The following is a 15,775-nucleotide window of genomic DNA, read 5'->3' as shown; positions in this document are numbered from 1 at the left end:
AGTCGGTGGTTAAAAGCATACAAATGGTGATGAAGTATAAAATCTCTAGCAGCGGAAGTCTGAAGGAGTACAGCACATCAGCGTCCTCTGCCCCCTTGAGTTCTAAAGGTCTACGCGTTTCAGGGGCACGCCCCCTTCATCAGAACCTCCTTTAGAACCTTTAGAACTCAAGGGGGCAGAGGACGCTGATGTGCTGTACTCCTTCAGACTTCCGCTGCTAGAGATTTTATACTTCATCACCATTTGTATGCTTTTAACCACCGACTTTCCTGTAAGTACATTTATACTTGCGTGTTGCACAAATAAATTACACTTTTACACTATGGAGGCGCTCTGTCTTGTCCCTTGTTTCCTAGATTGATGGTCTTTTTGACCAGTGAGAGCTGCCTTTTGAGTGTTTAAGCCAACGTCACAACCAGCCCATCTTGCAACCAGAGGCGCCGGTATTGTTTTTTTTCTAGAGGTGCACCGAAATCCTCTATGAGTGTTCCCATTCATTGATAACATGAGAACATTGTTTACTATAACTACAATTATGAATGAATGGGGGTGATGTAGATCACTCCCATTCATTCATAATTGAGGATATAGTTAACATACCATATTCTCAATTATCTACAAACACTCAGCGATCACTGATCCCTGAGTGTGTGTACCTTGCTTTTCTCTCTGACACGATGTCACAGGAGGCTGAGCGAGCGGTGTAGGGAGGAGAGCTCAGCCTCCTGTGACAGCGCTGTCTCCGCCCACACACCGCTCTGCCGGACTGTGATAGGCGGCTGAGCGGTGTGGGAGGAGAGACGCCGGCCGCTCACAGCGCTCTCCACCGCAGCACTCGGCCGGCTGTCACTTTCTTTTCTCCCCGCTGGCCGCTGTTCCAGCGGCCAGCGAAAAGAAACCAGGGATGCGCCGATGTATCGGCCGAAACATGGCTCTTTCGGCATTATGCCAAAAGTGCCATTTTCGGCCGATATGTTTCGGCAACCGATATATCGGTGCATCCCTGGTTTTTTCAGTACTGTGTATTACTTACCTTGCTCCAGCAGGTTCCTTCTATCTGTGTGATCGGTCCCTGAAGCCATTTCCCTATGATGCTATAATGGCAGTTGCACACTGATGTCATTGAGTACAATACAGGACCAATAGCCCTGCATTGTTCATAAGGACAGTGAGGGCCTGCCCACGACCCAGTAGAAGTCACCGCTCCAAGCTCACTGCCATCATGGACTATAACTTCAATTCAAATGAGTAAACTAAACATGAGATTGTAGTCCATCACAGGAGCGAGTTCGGAACGATGAGTAGTTTACAACACACACAGGCACCATGGGGAACAAAAGTAGCCCCCCTCCAGAAGGAAGGACAGTGTCGGCACCAATTCAAAGATGATTGGAGGATCTACAGCCGAGTGATACACAAATAAGAGACATTTTGGTTAATAATTAATGTGCTTGGATGTATTTTTTTTAAATATAACCCCTGAGTTTAGTGTTACATTAAGGCCGAGTAGACTGTCATGCATCCGGAATAATTACTTTGATGCAAGATGTGTCAACAATAAATATATACAATGGGGAACACAAGCCATCATACTGTATTTGGTAACCCAGAGCCTTCCTCACTAACAAGGCCCACCTCTTATTAAAGTTTTGGTTTTATTCTTCTAGAGAACTTCCGCCATGATTGGCCTCACAGTCTCACCAGAGGTGGCCCTTGCAGATGAGTCAGTGAAAATCCAAGCTTGGGGTCTCCCACCACAGGAGCTGATTACACTGAGAGCATGGCTGAAAGATGAGAAGGGGCAAATTTTTCAATCCCGAGCCTTCTATAAAACTGACGATGATGGGAAGGTGGATCTAGAACATACACCGGCCACTGGTGGAGACTTCCATGGCGTTCATCCAATGGGACTCTTCTGGACTCTGAAGCCAGTTACTCCATTTTTAAGGTTGTTAAAACGTGACGTGAAGGGAAGTCCTTTCTATGTTCACCTGGAGCTCTACCATCAGATTGAAATCACTTCATCACCAAAAGAACCTCCAATCATCAGTAAAATTGTAGAAAGGTGGTACACCAGTCCTCATGTCCAGAGAGTGCAAATCAGAGAAGGACGAATCCGAGGTGTTCTCTTCCTTCCACCAGGTGAGCAAACTGCCAAGTCTATTATCAGCTGTTTTCTAAGAACAGAACAAAAACATTTAAGAGTGTAGAATTTTACCAAGTGATTGTTTCAGATCGGTACCAATTCCTTCATCTTCCTTTATCCCCAGAAGGCCAACACTATTTTTGTCATGGCATCATCTTTTTGTACAGAGATGCTAGCCCAGAGATTGCACATTTATGTGAATTCCAGTGCCTTTAAAGTAGCCTTTATGTTCTTAACTGTGTATACGTGTGTTGTACCATATAGCAAAACCCATATTGCTGCCAGAAAGTCTCCCGTGACACCCCTCTAAGGCCTAGGTACAGTTACATAGTGGTAACAAAGATCTGCGCTCTTGGAAGACTGCAAAAATTGTTAATAAATTAGATGGTGGTCCTAAAGCTGCTATGAGAAAAATATATGTGATTTGTAAGTGTTAAAGGAGAACTATGAGATGAGTGCTTTTCACTCACCTCATAGTTCTAGCCGACCTGTGACCAATGAGACTGTCACAGGTCGGCTCAGTTGATCGGGAGGTGAGCGAACACATAACGGCATTTGCTCCCCTCTCGATCCTGTCACGGCTCTCTGCCGTGACAGGGGAGGGGCTGGATTCCCCCCTCCCCGCTCCGATCCTCCAGCGCTGACTGGTGGAATGGACGGGGGAGGGGGCGGGTACAGCTGGCTCTGCCTCCTAGATAGGCAGAGCCAGCTGTCACTCATGCAGCTGGGCGGATCCCGGCACAATTGTCGGGATCTGCTTCAGCTGCGGCGTCTCAGTATACTGCGAGCAGCAGCTTGCAGTATACTGCGGCGTCTCAGTATACCACGAGCTACAGCTATAGGTATACTGAGCCTAGGGTGACGTGAGGGCACTAGTTTGTGTCCTCCCGTTACCCTAAGGAGAACTATGGGGAAAAGCCCTGACCCCATAGTTCTCCTTTAACACAGTGTGAGAAAATGTGTTTAAACCACTGAAGGGTCTTCAAAGAGACCTATTCAGTGTTTAATAAATAACATTTAAAGCATAAAGCTATTCAGTATTTGGTTTACATAAACACCTATAGCGCTGTCTTAACAGTTACATAGTGGCAGAAAAAAGACTGTTGAAGTACATTTTTGGGGAAGGTGATGCCATTACTGTATCTTGTGACATGTCAGGTATTTTTTCTTGCAGATTAGATTTACCCAAAACAGAGCTAAATCATTTTTTCAAAGCAAATTATAGGGATCTAGCATTGATCTTTTGATGCAGACTGGCAGTGAAGCAGGACTATCACTATTGCATAATGTAGACATAGCAGTGTAGGCATAGCAAGACCTCAAAAAGCCCAACTCTGGCATCTGCCTGCCACCTTCCCCAATCTTACCTTGAAGGCATGCATTGTTTTTTAATACTTCCCTTTTCTAGATGTCTTCAGGCCGGTCACATGACTAGAGGGGTCTTCTTCCTATTTGCCTCTTCTCCAATGCTGGGTGGTCCTCAATGATGCAGAGACTGACCCTCAGTGAGACTGTACAATCAATAATGATCTATTCATCATCACACTGTTAATGGAGAGGGTTAAACACTGGGGAGGGTCAAACAAGCAAGACCATATTGGCCATATTGTGGTGAAAAAGAATAACTGTGGGGGACAGCCGCAGAGCGGAGGTTAGGATTGCACCTAGAGCTGCTTTTTTTATTTGTAATCAAGCTAGGGCACAAGTTTAAAAAAAAAGAAAATGATCTCGGAGTTGGGCTTTAAGCAATTCATATTTAGAATGAAGGGTTACGTGTGGAAAGCTTCCCTGGATTCTCTGGACATATGAGATACTCACATTTGTTTGCTCATCCCCTATACAAGTCCAGTTAGGAACGAACATCCTGCCTACTACCTGCCGGCTTGTGAAATAGAGGTGACGGAGCACAACTGACTGTGATAAGGTTTCGATTGGATGGCTACTAAAATCATTTATTTGCTCTGAAAGTTAGCGGGTGGCTTCCCGCGCCTTACGGTTAATTCCCGGCTCCAATCTTGCCAGGCGCATCTTACCGTGGAGTGTCAAGTAGTCCTTCTCTCTTTCTGCACAGTGCGGCCGCACACAAAAGATTACAAATCTTTGAAGAAGCTTCCATTTCATTCACTGAAACCCACGGAGTATCTTGTGCCTTTGGAAAGTGCTGGGAGAGGTGCATCCACAGCTCCTGCTTTTACTGAGGAGCTACATTCTTTGACAGTAATATCGTCTTATAATGGACACCTCTCCCGAAGTCTTTCTTCCATCTTTACACACAGGACTCTAGCAGGTTCATTTTCCCTCGAGCTCTTTGAACTGCAACATATGTGAGTACATTCTCAGATACATTGTTTCTCTTGAAAAGTACTTTAATCATCCAGAAACCTGCATAGATGCCCCTTTACCACACAGGTGGTTTGCAGGCAACCATTGTTATATTTATGCAGGATATATCCAGTGGAATGTTTTAAGTGTTTTTAAATGTCTCTGGTGCATGAGTTTATTGTATATGTCTTTTTCTACTATTAAATATTGTATTAATAATTTTGATTTACTTGTTTTGAACCAATCTTCTTAGAAGGGATTTCCAATTTTTGGGGGAACGTTTTTTGTGAATCATATTTAGAACTCTTACACTATGATATGCTACATACTTGCACACAATAGTTTTGTTTTTTCTACTGGTCACTACAAATTCCTGTGTAATTTTTTTTTTTTTAATCTATTTTGTGCCCAAAAAATGGGTTTCCTGCATCTGGGTTTGCTGCGTCTGAAATCTGTGTGTGCATTTCATTGATGTGTCACAGTAACAGTATGAATGTGAGTGTCCAGAGAAAAATAGGATCCCACTTCTCTGCAGTGCTCAGAAGTGGCCACATGGGGGAGCTTTGCAACTGCTTACCACCATCCCTGGTATTGCAAGGCATAGTGATCAATAATGAAACCAACTTTGTCATTATTAAAAGAAAATTGGCTACTAAAAAGAATGATTGCTGACCTGCTGCGTTGGCCAGGGACCTTTGCCCTGTTGGGGAGCTAGACACCACACACATCTTGGGGTATGTGATGCCTGGTCCCCCATTGCACCTTGTAGTTCCATCCACCTACCCCTATATGACTCCTGTGTCATTTGAAAAAGGAAACGGGGACTAATGGTATCCTTATAGTAAGGGGGGCTTATTTTCCACCAGTGACATCATTGCCCTTTTTAAATGTATTTTTAGCATGCTCAGACATGTAGTACTTCACATGCAGGGAAAAGCATTTGTAATGTGCATTACAAGCTGCAGTGAGTCAGAGAGAGTCATCCAGCATCATCCAGGACTTTTCTCCCCAGTCTTACTATCCCTGCCACCCCCCCTTCATTTTCCCTTTCATTCATTAGATTTTAGGTCTTTCAATTATGGAGGGTCAGAAGTACCTGTGGGCATTACCCACGGTGGTCTGCATGCAAATGCAACTTGCTTAAGAATGCCCACTCATCCAGACTGACCCCAGAACATAAAGTCATTCTGATATTTGCATAATTCCTCCCAAGAGCCAGCCCACTGCTTGCATCAGGACTGAGGGCTCTTGAAAGAGGTACTGAGGCAGGGTGCTGTGATGTTTCAGGAAGCTATGTATAGCTTGGCCCTTCCCACCAACCATGAACTGCCTACATTGCATGTAGAAGTAAAATTGCATCACTGGGTCTAAGATAAGATATGAAAATAGAAAGGATCTATTTAAAAATTTTATGAGTATTGAAAAGGACGGAGGGAGGAGCCAGAGAAAGTAAAAAATAAGTAGAATAAACCTCATGTTCTTGGAATTATTTAGAAAACAGATGTATTGAGACATGTCCCCTTATTTTGCAGGAGAAGGTCCTTTCCCCGGAGTCATTGACATGTTCGGTGGTGTCGGAGGTGTCCTGGAGTTCAGAAGTGGCCTCCTGGCCAGCCGCGGCTTTGCTTCTCTTGCTTTGGCCTATTTTGCTTATGAAGACCTGCCAAGCTTTCTGGGGGCCATGGATCTAAAATACTTCGAAGAGGCGGCACAGTTTCTGTGTAACCACCCGAAAGTAAGTTTTAGGGATGAGGACACTTGCATGATTCCTTACTGTCTCTGCATTTGCATTTTATGAAGGGGAGGAGCTTAAAAAATGGAAGTGGATTGAATTAAAACGGGGTGTGGCTGGCTGAACTGGTAAGGATCGGGGAGGGGCTTAAAGTGACATTAAAGGATAATCCCCTCCCCCCCATAATGTGCATGTGTGGCCGGTGGTTGAGCCTTAACGCCGGCTGTTTGCATTTATGCATCAGCTTGTTTGCTGCTCGTTTGCTGACAGCGTGCTCACTTGTGTGCTTCCAGCACAATGACTGAGCTGTCACCAACAGCTCCTGGCTACCGTTTATGATTTGGGAGCCGTGGGATGGCCTCCCAACCATGTGACCACTTATAACAGCGAATCACAGTTACATAGTTGCATAGTATTTGGGGTTGAATAAAGACATACGTCCATCAAGTCCAATCCATATAGGTCCACGCATCATATCATCCTTAGGGATACTTGTATCCCTGGATATTATGGTCCTTTCACGTACGTCGAACCCGTTTCCCTCCTGAGTGTATACTGAAGAGAAAAAATTGTTCAGCGCCTCGGCCCTCTCCTTGTCACTTGTGAGTAACTTCCCGTTTTCATCCTTTATTGGGCCATTTTTACTATCTGCGGCGATATGCTTTTTGCATTCTATTTTAGCTTCCCGGATTACTAGTTTGCATTTTTTGTTACACTCCTTGTATTTAAGGAATGCCAATGCCGCCTCTTCCATCTTATATTTTATAAATGCCATTCTCTTTGCCTTAACATGTAGTTTTACAGTTTTATTTAGCCATATCGGTTTAGTCTTTGATCTTTTGTTTTTGTTACCCAATGGTATACACTTTGAAATGGCAATATGTAATGTGTTCCTGAAGCAGTCCCACATTTGGTCTGAGTTTAGGTTGTGAAATGAGTTATCCCATTTTATTTCCCCCACTAGTTTGCGCAACTTATCGAAGTTTGCCCTTCTGAAATTAAGGGTTCTTGTCCGTCCCGCCCTCTTTCCTTTCCTGTATTTAATATTGAAAGTAATCACATTGTGATCACTACTACCCAGTGTCTCCCCAATTACAATATCCTCGATTAATTCCCCATTATTAGTAAGGATCGGGGATCACGTGATTGGGAAACCCACCTCCAACTCCTTGTGTTAAGGGCTGCCGGAAGTTGGTGGCAAAGGTCTGTAAAAAAATAGATCAAGGCAACTGGAGTTGCTGTATTTTTCTTGAAGACGTTTTGCTGGTCACCCGATTTTAGCTTTCTCGATTCAGAATTGAGAAAGCTGGTTGGATGACCAGCGAAACATCATCAGGTAAAATATGGCAAGTTCAGTTGCCTTGATCTATAATGTTCCATGACCTGGATGATCGAGAACCTTCACAGACATATTGGTAGCAAAGGGTTTAACCCAAGACTCCAGTGTTGCAAGTTAAGGGCGCTTGCAACTTCTTAAACTGAGCCTGTTATATACTTATTGTCTTCCATTTCTTTATGTACCTATGTTTTTGCCGTAGGTTTCTGGAGAAGGAGTTGGAGTCCTCGCTATATGCAAAGGGGCAGAGATGGGCTTGGCAATGGCAACCTATTTGCCCCAGGTAGCTGCTACTGTCTGTATCAATGGAACCAATGCCGTCAATGGCAACACTCTCAGCTACGGTGACCTCTTTATTCCTGGAATTCCCTATCAAACAGAGAGACTGCTGTTTACAGACAGGGGGACCCTCAACATCTCCCGCACAATGGACGATCCGAGAAAGCCTGAACACCAGGATTCCATATATCCAGTGGAGAGGGCCCGGGGTCCTATTCTCTTCTTGGTGGGTGAAGATGACCAGAATTATGACAGCCTATTTTTTGCCAAGCAAGCGTTAGCCAGAGCACGCAAATACAGGAAGAAGGATGTGTATTTAAAGAGTTACCCCAAAGTTGGCCACCTTCTTGAGCCCCCCGGTTCCCCCTTTTGCCCTGTGTCCCAATCTCCATTCTTCCCACTTCCACTGACCTGGGGAGGGGAGCTTCTGCCACATTGCAGAGCCCAGGAACACAGCTGGAAGGTAATACAGGATTTTCTGCGTAAAAATATACCATGCTCACGGCGGAATAAATTATGAAAAATTGTTTATTACAAAATAAAAATTCCAATCTACTAAAGAAATGAAAGACAATCCTGTGTGTGTTTATATTGGCCAGTGAGTAGTGTAGCGAATTGAACGTACACATACCGCTATAAAGATTTAACACAGGCCTCTGATTATTTCATCTTACCCTTCACATTGATGATTTACTTATTTGTCCAGTTGATGCTCGAGCAACCCGACTGTTGGAGCCATTTTCTCTTTCAGATGTGTTGACATTACCAGGATTGTTCAATAAATCTTACCCATGGGTCTTAGCAGATAAAAGGACTTTTACATACTTAATAAAGAATAATAATTGTTAAAGTGATCCTGTGCAGTAAGTTCATATAATGGTCAGGCCCGGATTCCCCACAAGGCCAAGGAGGCCAGGCCTCGGGGCGCAGAGGGGAGGCAGCAGTGTGGAATCCCCCGACGCCCGGAACATAAAGTGCCGGGCGGTAAGTTACCTCCTACGCCAAGTCTCTCCTCACTGGCCGCCAATGCAGGGAGCAGAGCGGCAGTGTTAAAACTAACCCTGCCGCCCCGTGTATACAGTGAGAGGGGAGAGCTGTGCTCTTCTCATCTCAGCTGTCACAGGAGTTCCAGCACAGTGCTGTGCTAGAGCCCCTGTATTGGAGGTGACAAGGGTCAATAAAGAGAACCTGTCACCTCCAAAGGCTATCACACAGGGGCTTGTTAGCTAGCTCCTGTGTGATAGCAATAAAGTTAAGTGAAAAAAAATAAATTATAAAAAAAACTAAGAAATAATAATTAAATAAAAAGGTGAATAAAAAGTAAAAAATTATGAAAAAAATAAGAAAATAATTATAAAAATAAATAAAAGTTAAAGAGAAGCTAAAAATGTTTGACCTTACCCTTCCTTCATTCTTCTGCTGCTCTGTTTGGCTGCCAGAAGTGAAGAAAATACCCATTACTTGTAAGTATTGGTGATCATGTGACCCACTTCCCTTAATCACTGTTGAGAATACTTGGTAACTGTCTGCTCAAACAGCCATCACTGTCACTTGGGAGACCTGTGTAATCTCCAACATCTGGCTGAATGGAGCCACTGGGAAAGCCAAGTATGGGCAGCCACGTAGGGACCCTTCATCAGGGCAACAATGTAACACGGTGTTACATTGTTGCCCTGATGAAGGGTCCCTACGTGGCCCCCGAAACGTCGGTTTTAATTATTGCAACATGTATGACGATCTGTCCGACTTTATCTTTTGTGTGCTGGTGAATCCTATTAATTTGCTGTTAGATGTGCACGGCGCCATCCGTGAGTATCACTGCAAGCACCATTATTGTGATTTTGGTTGGAGATACGCTGCACGGAGTGCAGGTGGATTTGAGAACCAGCTTTCTCAATTCAGAATGAATTGTACAAAAAATTATCTGGGGATAAATATGGTGAATGTTGCTCCAATCCACATAATCGGTTAGTCACAACCAGGTGTTGATTGCATTTACGTAATTGGAGTCTAGGAGGTGTTATTAACCTGCCCACAGAGAGGTGTGAAAGAGGCCATGTATGTAAAGATGGAGAAGCCAAGCTTGAATTGGGGTTGGAAGGTGGGTGGGGACGGACATTTATTGTCTGCCACATGCAATGCAGTTTAATAACACCTCCTAGACTCCAATTATGCAAATTCAACCAACACCTGGTTGTGACTAACAGATTATGTGGATTGGAGTTACATTCATCATATTTATTCCCAGATAATTTTTCGGTACAAGCCATACTGAATTGAGAAATTGGTTGGATGACCAGTGACACGTCTTCAAGAAAAATACAGCAAGTCCAGTTGCCTTGACTTATTTTTTTACATATATACCCTGTCTGTGAAGGTTCTCCTTGATCCAGGTCAAATATGGGCAGGGCCTGCATTAAAGTGAACCCTTTTGCTTTGTCATGCATTGGCAGTACATATGATCACCTCATATAGTACAGTAACACATAAAAGCCAATCAGAATTCAAGTGGTAGCAGTTAAACTTTTAGTAGAAATTATCCTGATTGGTCTCTTTAGGTTACTGCACTTAAAGCCCATTCCTCCACTTCCTATAGGGCTCAGGCCTGATCCCATGACCTGACATCAAAGATCCGTCAGCACTATGGACTCTCAATTTCATGATAAGATGTCAGGGGGTACTTCTTAATATTGAATTGCACAGATTAGGTGGGTTATTCACAGAAGGGTGAAGAGCTTGGAGAAAGAAGAAGTGAACAATCTAGGACAACATACCTGAAGCTCACTTTACAGTTCATTTAGGTTGTCCTAGATTGTTTACTTCTCCTGCCTTCTCCAAACTCTTCACCCTTTTGTGAATAACCCCTAAGTGTTCTGTTTCAAGAGCTGATTTGTGCTTTGACATGCCTCCATTGGACCTCGATCTTTCCGGGCAGTATGGTCACCAGCTGAATCAACGCAACCCAGAGACTGCTTAACTCTCCAATCAGACACCAAAGCTTAATCCAATGCAGAAGTTTGCTGGTTCATCTGAACTGTAAAAGAGAAAAATCTCCTCAGCCTAGTGTGTGTAAGGAAGGCTATCGATAAACTGAGGGAACATGGTAGAAGAAGTGAGGGTCCATATAAGACTATATCAAGTGGCTCTAAACAGGAGGAGAGAACAGAGGAAGATACCAAATGTACACGCAGCTGTAGAAGCCCTAATCTACCACAAGATGTCAGATATATGCCACAACAAAATAACATGCAATGCAATACATGGCAGTGTAATGGCAATAGCAAAAAATAACAGTGGCTGTGACAGCACTACAAGAAAACCTATTATAAATGCAATTCCAGCATCTCCACTTAGAGCAGTCCCTGGTCCCGTCCATTCCTCAGCAGAGGACCCAACCTGCATTCATCTTGCATTGTAGGCTTCTGAGTTCAGATGGCCATGATGCCATCTTTCCTATCACAGAGCCCCCTAGCACACTTCTCAGGCTAGTAGTCAGTCTGCTAGTGTCAAAAGCAATGTGTCCGCAGTGTGCCGTTACTTTTGAACTTGGTATTTCAGCAGCAGCTCCAGTCCAGAAGCATAATACGACACTGAGCTGGATGTTAGCTGATGTTGTCCAGGCTTTTTCACCCGATGTCCATTGAGTTTTTGGCACATTTGTGGTGGGAACAGGGCACATACAATGTGCATTAATGTGCCGAAAAATGCAGCTCAATGTGTGAACAAGGCCTTAGGTGGTTTTCTCTGTGAATTCTATTCCTGACTAGTGACATTTTAATGACCGAAATTACACAAAGCTTCAAGTCTCACACTGGATTATTGCACAGATCCGGAAGAAATACACAAAGCTCACCAATATTCATGGAAGAACACACATGACGTCTCCAAGGACCAGCCCTCTATGCTTTCGTGGATGTGAACACCAGGGAACCATGATCCATATTTTGTGGCAATGTCCTAAATTGCGGCCCTTCTGGCATAGATTTTTATGTAGAGTCCTACATATTCGAGTCCCAAGAGACCCACAATATGAGTTATTGAATAAACCAATCCCGAAAGTCTCTGGAAACGCAAGGTAAACTCCCATCCTTTTTTTTTTTCTTAGCGGCCAAAATTTCTATTGCTCGAACCTGGAATACATCGACAATTCCTTTCTCCTATGTCAATTCCAAACTCAACTGGATAATGGTCCATGAAAAATGGTATAGCGTTCTTCAAGATAGGCAACTCCAGTTTGAGTCGGTATGGGAACCATGTGCAAGTAATAGCACAGCGCTATGTATAAATTATAATGCTTCCATAAAAAATGTTTCCAAAAATGTGTAGGTATCAATTATAAAATAATATATTGCCTTGTTAAGAAAGGTGTATATATATCCACCAGATTGGGGGACTAAATACCTCCTCAAGGTGTGTGTATCAGGTGACGAAACGCGTCAAGGGCCAGATCTTTTCACTGTTTAGTAGACACTTTGCTAGTGGCTTTCATGTGAAAGCTTTTTATCCTGTTTTTTTATTTGGCCGGCCGATGCTTTGAAACTTTGATGTAAGTTGCTACTTTTTAATAAATATTCATTGTTGGATGTACCGCACCATGAGGGTTGTTTTTTCTCTCCCGTAACCCTAATAAAACACTGATCAGGACCATACATTACCGCTGTTGCCCCCGGATGAGAGGAGCTGGCACCTGCTTTCAACAGAGAGCCGGGACCTCCACGTAGACTGCAAGGGATAAGCGCTTGAAAGTGCTCGGTCTGCTGTCGGGTGTTTCTGAGGGAATCAGAACGGGGAGATTAGAAGTCTTTCGCTCCTGAGTGATTATACTATATATACTCACCGACTCTGGTGAGTACCGATTACCTGGGGGGACGGCTGATTGGAGGATCGAATTTAAAAGAACTTTATATTTGTTTTTCGTTTGCTTGGGGGATCGGATTTAAATGAGTTTTTTATTTATTTAGTTTGTCTTATCGATTACCTTTTGATTTATCCATCACTTGGCTACCAGATTCACTTTTACCTTATATCTAAATTAGTCTCTCATTTTGCAATTATTTGTCATCTGTTAAATTACATCACGAATTGGGATTTTGGAGGAAATATTTGCACCTTATTTGTATCTCACTATTTCATATCGGAACAGTTCTATTCCTATATTTTTGATTCGCAATTTTCATTTACTAACGAGTTGACTCAATGGTTTGAGGTTTTGATATTTTGTCACTTTGTCGCAATTTCACTTTTATTCACTCATGAAATTTTTATTGATTATTTTCAACAACTTTTTCTTATTGTGTTGCATTGTATCCACGTAGGAGTTTATGCTTAGATTTACCAACATGAATTAGGTCTATACACCTTTTGTCACTTGATTAATACAAAGTTTTTTGGGATTTTTTCACTGGGATATTATTCACTTATATATATATACACCTTTCTTAACAAGGCAATATATTATTTTATAATTTATACCTACACATTTTTGGAAACATTTTTTATGGAAGCATTATCATTTATCCATAGCGCTGTGTTATTACTTGCACATCACATCTACCATTTTCATAGCAGCTTTAGGATTAATACTTAAACACCTTAGCCGTATCTCTCCAAGAGCGCAGATTCTTTTTCTTAAACTTGGTATGGCAACCATGTCTACCATATTTGGGTATTTCTGATGACTTTTTAATCATAGTATAGCATCAAGTCAATGAAACTCCTGGCGGGATATTGATCAGGTCAGTTAAGTAGCAGAGGGGGTTGTTAATCAGTTTCAGCTGCTTTTGGTGTTAATGAAATTAACAACAGGTGCACTAGATGGGCAACAATGAGACGGCCTCCAAAACAGGAATGGTTTTACAGGTGAAGGCCACTGACATTTTTTTCCCTACTCATCTTTTCTGACTGTTGTTCACCAGTTTTGCATTTGGCTAGAGTCAGTGTCACTACTGGTAGCATGAGGCGATACCTGGACCCTATACAGGTTGCACAGACATGCCAACTCCTCCAGGATGGCACATCAATACATGCCATAGCCAGAAGGTTTGCTGTGTCTCCCAGCACAGTCTCAAGAGCATGGAGGAGATTCAAGGACACAGGCAGTAACTCTAGGAGAGATGGACAGGGCCGTAGAAGGTCCTTAACCCATCAGCAGGATCAGTATCTGCTCCTTTGTGCAAGGAGGAACATGATAAACACTGCCAGAGCCCTACAAACTGACCTCCAGCAGGCCAATTGAGTGAATGTCTCATGAGGGTGGCCTGAGGGCCCGACATCCTCTAGTGGGCCCTGTGCTCACTGCCTGGCACCATGGCGGTCGATTGGCATTTGCCATTGAACACCAGAATTGGCAGGTCCGCCACTGGCGCCCTGTGCTTTTCACAGATGAGATCAGGTTCACCCTGAGGAAATGTGACAGACGTGAAAGGGTCTGGAGAAGCCGTGGAGAACGTTGTGCTGCCTGTAACATTGTTCAGCATGACCGGTTTGGTGGTGGGTCAGTGATGGTCTGGGGAGGCAAATCCATGGAGGGACGCACAGACCTCTACAGGCTATACAATGGCACCCTGGCTGCCATTAGGTATCGGGATGAAATCCTTGGACCCATTGTCAGATCCTATGCTGGTGCAGTGGGTCCTTGGTTCCTCCTGGTGCACAACAATGTCCGGCCTCATGTGGCGAGAGTATGCAGCCAGTTCCTTGAGGATGAATACCATTGAATGGCCCCAATGCTCGCCTGACCTGAATCCAATAGGAAACCTTTGGGACATTATGTCTCGGTCCATCCGACGCCGCCAGGTTGCACCTCAGTCTGTTCAGGAGCTCAGTGATGCCCTAGTCCAGATCTGGCATCCATACAAGCACGTGGGGGGTCATAGAAACTTTAATGAGTACCATTTTGAGTTGCTGCAATTAAATTTCAGCACAATGGACTAGCCTGCTGCATCATTTGTTCACTTTGATTTTTGGGGTGTTTTTTCATTTCCATCAAACGATGTGGCATCATTTAATTCCTAACACATTACCCCGTCCAGTATACAGTAGATATCCAGCATGATATTTTTCCCCCGATGAGATATGATGTGTTTTCAATGTGTTCCTTTAATTTTTTTGAGCAGTTTATTATTTTATATATAACATTTGCAGCTTTGAGAGGAGGTAGGTACCAGGGGCCTAAAGTTCCTTTCTTTCTCTGACATTTCTCCTTCTATTCCTACTTTTTCCTTTCCTTTCTTATTATATCCCCCATTAATATAACTGAATATAATTGAATATTGCTCCCTCTATGATTTGATGAGATTATCCTAATATGTTCCAATCTCGATCATCACTTTGCACCGCCTAACACACATTTAATATAATACTGTTGGCCCTACCGGAGACTTCTATATTAGATACTACGGTACTGTGTTGAAATATGATTCATAGCCCCCAATATGCTTAATGTAATCTTCTGGGGGGGAGGTGGTTGGAATATTTCCTTGTTTCTTTATTTCATTATTTTCTTTATTTTTCTTTTCTATTCTGATTTTGTATTTTCTGTATATTTGAAAACTTTTCTTAAATAAATACCTTGAAAGTAGAGAACGCACATGACTGTTTGTACTTAGACAATATTTGATTATCCCAGAGTTCAGTATTCGGTAAACCAGTTACTTTTCTCTCGCCAGCCAAAGCACGGGACACAAGAGCTGGATATCAAAGTAGATGTAAAACCGATCATTTTTAGCTTGTTAATGTCATTTTAAAAGTCATTTTCACTCTTCTTAAATCTATGACTAAAATAATCCCTTGTGACCCTTCCATTTGTTCAGTGCCTTCCTGTTATAGGCGCTAACGTGCAGTGGAGTCTGTTCTCGGTGAGGCATTTTCCTTGCCTGCCTCCGCCCCGCCCCCATCCTGTCCATGCCCCTCCCTCATCCCGCCTCTGCCCTGTCCCCAACCCAGTCACTGAGCTATGTGG

General features: G+C 43.3%; 2 protein-coding genes across 2 annotated transcripts in view; both read left to right on the top strand.

Annotated features, from left to right (window-relative positions):
• Positions 1-7,114, top strand: part of LOC108790707 (tetraspanin-3-like) — a 31,854-nt gene extending 24,740 nt beyond the window's left edge. Inside the window, exons 8-9 of the mRNA XM_018561020.1 lie at positions 4,469-4,474; positions 7,103-7,114. The gene's annotated coding sequence lies outside the window, so the exon portion shown is untranslated. The remainder of the gene's footprint in view (positions 1-4,468; positions 4,475-7,102) is intronic.
• Positions 1,634-8,344, top strand: LOC108790705 (acyl-coenzyme A amino acid N-acyltransferase 1-like). The gene is made up of 3 exons (XM_018561017.1): positions 1,634-2,142; positions 6,001-6,203; positions 7,739-8,344. The coding sequence occupies exons 1-3, from the start codon at positions 1,680-1,682 to the stop codon at positions 8,333-8,335; spliced, it is 1,263 nt and encodes a 420-aa protein (XP_018416519.1). The 5' UTR covers positions 1,634-1,679; the 3' UTR covers positions 8,336-8,344.
• Positions 8,345-15,775: the final 7,431 nt, after the last annotated feature.

The sequence above is a fragment of the Nanorana parkeri genome, unplaced genomic scaffold (assembly GCF_000935625.1).
Source record: "Nanorana parkeri isolate BGI_ZX_2015 unplaced genomic scaffold, ASM93562v1 scaffold492, whole genome shotgun sequence".
In the NCBI taxonomy this organism is placed as follows: Eukaryota; Metazoa; Chordata; class Amphibia; order Anura; family Dicroglossidae; genus Nanorana; species Nanorana parkeri.
The sequence above is the reverse complement of the archived record's forward strand: the minus strand, read 5'-3'. Positions and strand labels throughout refer to the sequence as shown.